The sequence below is a fragment of the Cygnus atratus genome, chromosome 22 (genome assembly GCF_013377495.2).
Source record: "Cygnus atratus isolate AKBS03 ecotype Queensland, Australia chromosome 22, CAtr_DNAZoo_HiC_assembly, whole genome shotgun sequence".
Lineage (NCBI taxonomy): Eukaryota > Metazoa > Chordata > Aves > Anseriformes > Anatidae > Cygnus > Cygnus atratus.
The window spans coordinates 2,700,063-2,709,383 of record NC_066383.1 but is presented as its reverse complement, the minus strand read 5'-3'; the positions used below and the strand labels follow the sequence as shown (position 1 = coordinate 2,709,383).

At 56.2% G+C, this 9,321-nt stretch overlaps 1 protein-coding gene across 2 annotated transcripts in view; it reads right to left on the bottom strand.

The window, feature by feature from the left end:
- Window positions 1–1,577: 1,577 nt before the first annotated feature.
- The window catches only part of NTM (neurotrimin), a 326,258-nt gene continuing 318,514 nt past the window's right edge, over window positions 1,578–9,321 (bottom strand). The window contains exons 5-9 of one of the 2 annotated variants that reach the window (XM_035555717.1): window positions 7,822–7,956; window positions 7,054–7,174; window positions 6,008–6,159; window positions 3,076–3,108; window positions 1,578–1,678 (exon numbers count right to left, since the gene is read on the bottom strand). In XM_035555717.1, coding sequence (XP_035411610.1) covers window positions 1,578–1,678; window positions 3,076–3,108; window positions 6,008–6,159; window positions 7,054–7,174; window positions 7,822–7,956 — 542 coding nt within the window. The remainder of the gene's footprint in view (window positions 1,679–3,075; window positions 3,109–6,007; window positions 6,160–7,053; window positions 7,175–7,821; window positions 7,957–9,321) is intronic. The other variant, XM_035555716.1, reaches the window with a different exon arrangement.

Below are 9,321 nucleotides of genomic sequence, written 5' to 3'. Positions count from 1 at the left end.
GAGGCAGAGAGAGCCCCCTCACCGCCTGCCCGCCCACGCCCGGGCCCCGCCTCACGCCCCCGGAGAAGGAAAGGAAACCAAAGGAGGAAAAGAAAGCGCAGGAGAGACCCCCCGCGAAAAATAAAGCGAGTCGAGTTGTCCCGCGTCTCGGAGCTTGGCCGATGGCTCGGCGGCGGGTGCCAATCGCTTCGCTTTCTTTTTTTATATATATATATATATATATATACACACACACGCACACGCACACACACACATATACATATATATATATATAAATATAAAACTGAGCTATATAGATCTCTGTCTATGTCCATCCCTCGGTTCGCTTTATTCCGCCACCAAGGTCCGGGGCCGCGTGACGAAAGGCGCCAGAGAGGGGCCCGGACCCTGCGTGGGCGCCCGCGTCCCCTCGTCCCCGGCACCCAAGGGCGGAAAGGCGACGGGACCTGGGCACGTGTGGCCCGAGAACCTCTTCTCGTCTCGTGGAGGACCAATACACACCTAACTCCATATACAGCATGCAGTAATGGCAGCGGAAGGACCCTGCTGGGAACCGTGGCTAGAACGCTAACCGAAAAAAAAAGAAAATTATATATATATATGTATATTTATATATACTGTATATATATATCCCATGAAAAGGTTCGGCGTCTCCCTCCGCCATGATGTGCGGTGAGCATCGCCCATTCCCTCGGCGTTTTTGGCAATGCTGCCAGAGGAACTGTTTGGTCGGCCGCGGTTCTCGGGCGTTTCGAGCTCCTCGCCTGCGGACGAGCCAGCACAAACCTCCTCAGTGAACAAACTTCTCCTCTCTGCTTGCTCCCCAGCTCCTGGTTTTCTTTCTTTTTTTTTTTGCATTTTTTTTTTTTTGCATTTTTGTTTTTTAGGAACTAAGAGTTCTAGGCTCATATCAGAAAATATAATTAATAAAATTAACTGTGACTCAGAATCCCTTATCATTCACGATGTCCGCGTGGGGTACGATGAACGCGTGGCTCGGCACCAGTCTCCTTCCTCCCTTTCCGTTCGTGGCGGCATGGTAGCTGTTGAAGATCTATATATCTATACATATATATATATATGTATATGTGGATATATATATATATATTTCGGAACACAAATGGCGGCACGGTCCATGAGAAGACGGGGAAATCTCGGCAAAGAAGAAAACCTGCGCATCCGGACAGAGGGGCCCTGGGCGAGCGGGGACGGCGAAGGGGACAGGGGGGGACAGCGCTGCACCCGACCCGTCCTCCGCGCTGGCCCGTGGCAGAGAACGACGAAACAGGAGAAAAAGGGGTGGACGAAAAAATAAACAAAGAGGAAAGAAAAAGACTCAGTCGCGTTGCATCTTCAGCAGGAAGCCTTGGATAATTATTTTTTTTCCCCCTCCTTTTCAAATTCACTTTGCATTTTTTGCGTGTTTTTCCTCTCTCCCCCTCCCCCAGAAGGCCTGGCCGGACACTCTCTCAATTCTTATGATTATTTTCAGAAACAGTGAATACATCTTCTTCCTCTCCTTTCTGCTGTCGCTCGCTGGCCGTGGTTGTCGCCGCTCCGCGGGGCCGGCTTGAGGATCAAAACAGGCGGGCGAGCTGGGCGAGCGGCAGGGCGAGCAGCCAGGCGCAGCCGCCTCGCCGCCACGCACCGTTGTTGCCGTCGTGCACTGCACCGGGGCCTGCAGGGGGGGCAAGAAACACCCGTGGTGTTAGCCACCGAGCAGGGAAGGCAAGGGAAGACAAGATACTGCTGTTTGGGACCCTGGTGTTACTGCATATAGCGGGGTGGCTGCTACAAGGTCCCTGCCTGCAGCCATCCCCATGTCCTTGGGTTTGGGACGTGGAGCCCATCACGGTCCTGGTTCCCCAGCCCATACTGGTTGTGGCACCACAAAGAGACCTCTGTAAGGGGCCTCCGAATTTTCTCTGAGTTTATCACCTGCGAAGTTTGGCAGATGCTTTCACCCTGTGCCCCCAAACCACCCAGCAGCAGCAGTGCACCCAGCGCCCGGTGGCACGCGGCCCCCACGGAGCCACCCTGTGCCCCACCAGTGCCACCTCCGTGCCTGCTGCCCCGCACCATCAGGGCAGGACGAGGTGGGTGACGAGGGCAGTGGGAGAAGCAAAGAGAAGAGCCAGGTGAGGAGCTCGGTGTACCATGGAGAGGGGCACCTGACCTCGTGGCTCTTTGCAGAAACACCCCAAATTGTCCTGCCCGTGCGGGACCACCCAGGAGGTCAAGTCAACCCTCACTTTCAAGACCCCGGGATGTGTCCCCTTTCTCCGCAGCCCTACTGGGCACTGAGGACCCTAACCATTAGGTCTCCCCTTTGCAGCACACTTCCCACACCCACAGACACCTCACACGGCTGCCCCAAAGTCCCAAACCCTCCCGGCACCAAGCAGCCAGGCTCCGGGGCAGATCTGGGGACAAGAGCAGCCTCCGCGCCGTGCTATCTCCAATCCCTCCCGACATCTAGAGGTCATCCTGATGGCTGGCCTCTAAGCATTACAAACAAAGCCACATGGCTACCAAGCCCCAGATGGAGATGATGCCGGTCCCGAGGACCCGGCTGAGCGATCGATCGATCGATAAGATGGGGCGGGAGGCAGCGGGAGCACCCGCTGCCCTGGGCTGCTGATGCAAGGAAGAGCAGCATGTTGCCCACCCTGCCACATCCCAGAAAGAAAGGCACTAAAGCAGCACTAAAAGCATCCCAGAGGAAGAAGGACTGGCTGCAACACGGTGACACAGGGCAATAGGACCACGAAGCCATCCCTGCCTGGGCCCTAGCAAGAGGGAGGAGAGAGGAGGGGACGCGGCATGCGGAGGTGGCCCGAGGTGGCCACGTTAGTCTAGCAGGAGGGACAAACAGGAGGGCTGCTAAACCCAGAGTGGCTACACTAAAGCAGCAACGGGGAAGCTGTGAGCAGCCCCAAAATCATCGCCACAGGAGCTGCAGCAATGGGGTTTCGGGGGGAGGCACTTGCTGGATGGGGGGGGCGGGAGCCGCAGGGACCCGCGGGGAAACGGAGTAGGGGGAGCGCTGGCGTTGCGGGGGCACGGGTTACTGACCTTTCCAGGGTGTCAGAGCGGTTGTTGTCTCTTCTAAAAATCAAAGAACAAGTCAAGGTTAAGGCACAGGGGCAGTGGCAGGCTCGAGATGCTTTGCCCAGCCTGCCCTCGGTGTGGGGAAGACAAGCGGACGGGCGCAGCACGTGTGATGCTGCCACCCGAATCCAGCCCTGCTCACCTAGGGACACCGAGGGGGCTTCCCGGGGCGGGGTTTAGCACAAAACAGCCTCTGGGAATCCACACGGATTGCACGAAAGGAGAGCAGGAGTGGGCTTTTTTTTTTTTTTTCCCCAACTCAAGAAAATTATTTGATTTCAGAGCACTTCATCACATTAAAGACAGCATCAAATGAGCCACTGAATTAGGTGGAAGGCCTACAATAAGAATTGCTACATGTTAGATAAAGCACCAGCTGACCTCCCTGAAAAAAATAGATTAAAAAAAGGATTACAAGATGTATTCCATGCTAGCGTCAGTCACAAGGCCCTGGAAAGGCTCATGTCACTGTACCAACGTGGATTAAAGCTGTATTTGGGGGGGGGAACCCCCAAAGGTTCGTTCAGCCTCAGGGAAGAGGGGATGTGCACAAAACTGTCCTCAAAACCACACGGATGAGACATTTCTCTTGCAACAGGTAGTGAACCCATTGCACCTGGTTTCCATTTCTGCTTTTGCTATGAAAAATAAAGACACACCCCAGGAAACGCAGCTATGGGCAGGAATTATAGGGGGATTTTGCCCCCAGCACGAGGTGATGGGGACGTCCTGCCTGTCACGATCCCTCCGGGTCCCCTGCTCCAGGCCACGGCAGGTTAGGGCATCCTGGGGAGCCATCGGCCCCAGAGGGGACTTGATTAACGGGAGGGAAAGGCTCATTGAGCCAACTTCATGGAAATTACACGTAGTCAGAGGGCTCCAAATTCCCTCCCTGGTGGGATGACCGCTCAGACTGACGCATCTCAGGGGGTGCCTGTGCCATGCTGAGGCTCCTGTGTGACACCTCCCCACGTCCCACGTCCCTTACGGTGTACACCAAACACCTTTAGCAGATGGGAACCCAAATAACGGGCAGCTCTCACAAAGCCATCAGCAGAGAAAAGTCCTCTTCAGTTTGGGGAGGTGGGAGTATGAGCCCTTGTATGAGGTCCCAGGATACCTGAGATTTTAATCCTATACCCCAGTAAGGAGACCACAGCCTGGGACCTAATAGAGGTGCCCCGGCTATATGGGGAATGTGGGGAGGGATGGTGCCAGCAGAAGCATGTGGCCCCGGAGGTGTCCTGTCCCTCTCCTGAAAAATAGGGTCATTGGACAACAATTACCAGACAGCCCGGTGGGGAAGAAGCTGCGATAGTTTCTAAGCAACCCTAATGATGGCTGTAACAGCCAGGTAACAATGCTAATGTCTGTCACTTACAGCACCGATTTTTTTTTTCCTGCAAAAAAAAGATCTCTGTGCTCATTAACACCCAAGGTTAGTGCTACATAGGGGCTGCGGGCGCAGACCTGAGCATCAGCAACAGGAACTTGCCCTCGCTTCAGGGAGCACAACCCAACAGCTGGCACCGACACGAGAGGAGGATGAGCCCCCACAAATTTTGGGACCCTGGGCACCTCGCGCTGCTGTGTGCAGCCTGCCAGCCCTGAGCAGCCAGTGCAGCAGCCACCTTTGAGGGGAACACACCTTTGGGGGGAGAACACAGCTTTTGGGGGTTACACCACATGTTACACTGCCATTGCAAAAAGATGACAAATGGCACAGAAATGCTCAGTGAACCCCGCTGGGCTGGGCACCACACAAACTCGCAGTGACCCAAAACAGCTTCCCACATGCGTACACGAAGCCAGGATAAGACACCCGATGGGCAGAGAAATGCAGGAGGACAGCAGCAAAACGACCACATTTCCAGACACCTTTCCTGCCGCACCCCCGGCACAAGGCGTTAATTGTTATTTTGTTTTCCTTTTATTTATTGTTTTAAGTCACTGCACATGTACAAGCCAGCTGAGCCAGTCCCTTTGGACACACTGCTGCAGCCCTCTCTCTCCTACAGAAGAGGGGTTTCCTTTAACCTCTGGGCTTCATTAAATAATTCACGCATGCTAGGAGAGGGCTTGCAATGCCAGGAGAGCTCAAGGCCATAGCAGGTTGGTGCTTCCTATCAAACCCTCTTAGACTAATTCCAACCTCTGCACCACTCTGGGGTTTGTTTAACGTGGGCTGGGATTAACGTCACCCGTGGTCACTGTTACCACGGGGCAGGACTGCCACATGGATGCTCTCCGGGGGTTTCTCCTCGGTGTCCCCAACAGGACATGATGTGGAAGGGGTGACAATGACACACTATGCACACACCGGCCAGCTCGTTGCAAACCTAAGGCGAGCCTGGGACAGGCTGGGGAAGGAGATGGGTGGCAAGGACGAGGACAACAGCGGGGCTGAAGCTGGGAGAGGACAGAGGTCCCCAAGCCCTACTTCTCCTATAGGATTCAACAGTGAAGATCGCCTGTCCTGTATGCCTTGCAGGGAAATGGCCCCGTGGCCATGGCACGGTGCAGAGGGATGGCTGGCAGAGGGGGGATGATGCCTGGGCACCTTGCTGTGTGCCATCTCTCCTCCCAAAACTAAAGCCAGGGGATGCTTTCAAGCAGAGCCTCTTCTGGGCATTCATCAGAGCAAGATGATGGAAACCTGCAGCCAGGTCTTAACTTCGCCTTGATGGCGGATGCCAAAAAGTTGCCCAACGCCTCTAGGCAGTGGCAGACACAAAACCCAAATCATGAGTCTCCAACCCGTGCACTGGGCTAGAAAAGATGAGCAGGAAACACAAATCTCCCCCAAAGCCCTGGTTTCCCACTGCAGGCCTCGCACGTCGGTGGTCGCTCCGTGAAGCCGTGCCCTTCCCCGGCCCCCTCCCTCGGCCCCGCTCACCGTAGAGGATCATGCTGGCGTTGGTGTTCCCTAGCTGGTTGGAGGCTACGCAGGTGTAGTTGCCGTAGTCCTGCTCGGAGACGTTGAAGAAGGTCAGCCGGGAGAAGAAGGCTTTGTTTTCCACTTTCAGCCCTTTCTGGCCTTCGGCCAGCCTGGGAGGAGAGCAGAAGGGGAGAAGGTGATGGGGACAGGATCAGGAAAGAAGCTCGTGCTGTTTTTCACGTTGCCCTGTCCTCCAGCCTGGCCTGAGAGTAGGGACATGGGGCTTGGGGGGGACGACGAGCAGAGTAGGGATGAGGAGGGAGCAGGGAAGGTATTGGGGAGGTAGGGAGATGGACTGCTCTGCTGGACCCCATTCTCTGGCTGCCAGCCCTGTGATGTCTGGAGGTGTCCCCAGAGATGCAGAGGAACTGCAGCAGTGGGACAGCTCTGGGGCTTGCCGCACTGCAGAGGGAGGGAGGCACTCAACCCTGGGGAGGGGACTGGGCAAAAGTCCTCCCACCCAAGAGCTGAGCCCAGCTTCCCTCTCTGCATCAGCCCCAGGGGCTGCCCGGTCCCCCCAGCTCCAGAGGACGATGTCTCGCACCTTCCCCTTCCCCACATGCCCCCCGACAAGGGGAGGTGATGGGGCAGCGGGCGCTGCAGTGAGCAGCCCTGGGTGTTACAAACCCTGTGTCACCACATTTCTCCTGCCCTTCCAAGAGACATGGGCTGATGCTGCCCTTCTGCCCAACACCACGCATTATAAAGATGACTCTTCCCATCCGCTCCTAACTGCTCAGCTTTGCGCTGCCGATATCGCTTTCTGCTGTCACGCTTCCCCAGGCAGGGATTTACCGTGAGACCCAAATCCGGAGGCGTGGGCAGCAGCGATGCACGCCCTGCCCGCACAGATGGAGACCAAAACCTGCCTGGGGATGCTCCTGCCCTCCAGTGCATGCCGCCACCAGCCCGTTCAGCCTCCAGCATTTTGCAAAAATCGAGGCTGCCGGTGGTGGGGGTCCGTGTGCCCCCTCCCCAGCCCCCCGGGTCCCCCGGGCTCTTACCGCTTGTCGTCTTTGTACCACTGGAAGTTGGCAGAGGGGACGGCGGAGGCCTCGCACAGCAGGATGCCCTTCTGCCCCACCGGCACCCCGGTGCTCTTCGCGTCCGAGATGTACGGCGGGTCTGCAGGGAAGACGGGAGCCGGGGGTTGGTGCCTCCCACCCCTCTCCTCTCACTCCCTTCTCTTTCCCCATGTCCCAGGAGGAAAAATCATCTCCGAGCCCATGTCCAGCTCCTGTTACTCTCACACTTCTTTTCCAGGGGGTTTTGGCAGGGCCAAAGCACATCCTAGCTCTACTGGAGCTCCCTGGCTCTCTGGCACCAGATGCATCCCCCTGCTGATGCCCAGCAGCTCAAGGGGTGGCCAAGAGGAGTTTGGGAGGGTGTTTACCTCTGCCTCTGAGCACAAACAGTGCTGCTTTCTTCCTTGCTTTCTTTCTTTCGTTTTCTTTTTTTTTTTAGAAATGAAAAAAATGCCTATTTACTGCTCACTTCTCTCCTCTCCCCGGAGGTTATCAGCACAGCATCTCACCATGGGCGGAAAACCCAGGTTGAAGGAGACAGCTGAGGAGGAGGTGGAAAAAAAAAAAGAACTTGAAAAAAGGGGAATAAAAGGGCAAAACGCCACCTGCTCAGAAACCTGCCACTGCCTGTCTCGGCACCGGGGCCAAAGGCAGGGTTTGCCCAGCGTGAATGTCCCCAGCCCCTCGGGGTGGGATAAGGTGGCCCCATCCCATGGCCGGCCCTCAGTAAGCCCCGAGGCTACTCACAGTTGACGGTGACTTTGACTCGCTGGACGACAGGCGCTGCCACGTCGTTGGAGGCGCTGCACTCGTACTCGCCCGACTGCTCCCGCGTGATGCCCGTGATCTCCAGGTACTCGTCCTCGCTGATGAAGCCCACGGCTGCGGGGACAGAGGGATTGGGCTGTGAGCGAGGGGAGGCGCGGCGAGCCTGTGCCCACCCGTGACCGTGTCACACAGCCCCAGGACGCACTGTGAGAGTCCTAGCCCAAAAATCTCCCTGCCAGGAAGGTGCCTGCGAGATCTGGAGCCCTGCACTGGCCCCAGCCCCGCTGAGAGCATCACTTGCTGAGGATATTGTCCCCAGCAAGTGTAGGATGGGCAAGGTGGTCCTGGCAAGGACCTACACCAGCTCATCCCACCCCACCCTCCAGCCTGGAGGTGCTGTCAGGCTCTCCGTGCTCTCCACAGAAACCTCTCCTTAATTTTTCAGCTTCAATTAACTCATGGCCAGCTTTCTCCCATCAGTTTCGATACCAACACCACCCTTCACCTGAAAGGCTTTGTCCCTCTCCCCGTACCACTCCAGGTTCAAAACCACCCGGCTTTCTCCAGCGCCCAACGGAGCCACCCACCACGCACCCACTCCGTCTTTTCCCCCATGCTGCACCACAGCACCTGCTTTACTCAAACCCGGCCAGATGCAAGCAGCAGCTTTTCCTTTTGTCCTGCACATTACATCCCCTGCGCCGTGCCGGAGCCTGCTTCTCTTTGAAGCAGCAGCCCAGCCGGCCAGGCACAGGTGCTGGGCTGCGATAGTCGCTGGGCTGATGGAGATCGCAGCCTTACAGCAGGCACCGAGTTAAAAAAGGAAACACGGCAATTAGGACGTGGCTGCTAAACATCCTGCAGAAGCACAGCTTGCCCGCGAACCGACAGCACGAGCGGGTTTTAAACAGCCCCAAATGGGGAGGCGGCATCTTCTTCCTTTCCTCGACACCTCCCCATCGCCTTTATCAGATCTCCTGCAGCTGAGACGCGATAATTATGGCGTGAAGCATCTCCAAGACCGGTGTCACACTTAATATTCCTATAAATTTTAAACGGTAGTCCTTGGTACATATGTGTGGCAATTGGTGTCATATTTTAATTAGGCTTGCCCTACACCATCTGAAATTAATAATAGCTTGAATTACCAGTGTAATTTATAAATTAACATTGCTGCAGCATTAGGAAATAAATTAGCTCTGGACAGCTGTTTCTGGGAGTGAGTGCCAATGGCAGCGAGGCTGGGCGCAGGTCCCCGCTCCCTGGGGACACATCGAGTTTGGCCATAGTGACCGGGCAATCCCATCCTGGCCCTCGCTTTCACCCGGGGACCACGGTGTGTGTGCTGCGGTGGCTCCATGTGCTTGGCCGGTCAACCGGGTGCATCTTGCTCCCAACACGTGCATGCAAAATGCACGCACGGGAGGATCCCGGCGGGGCGCACGCTGCCCGTGTCCCACCAGCTCGTACTTTTATAGC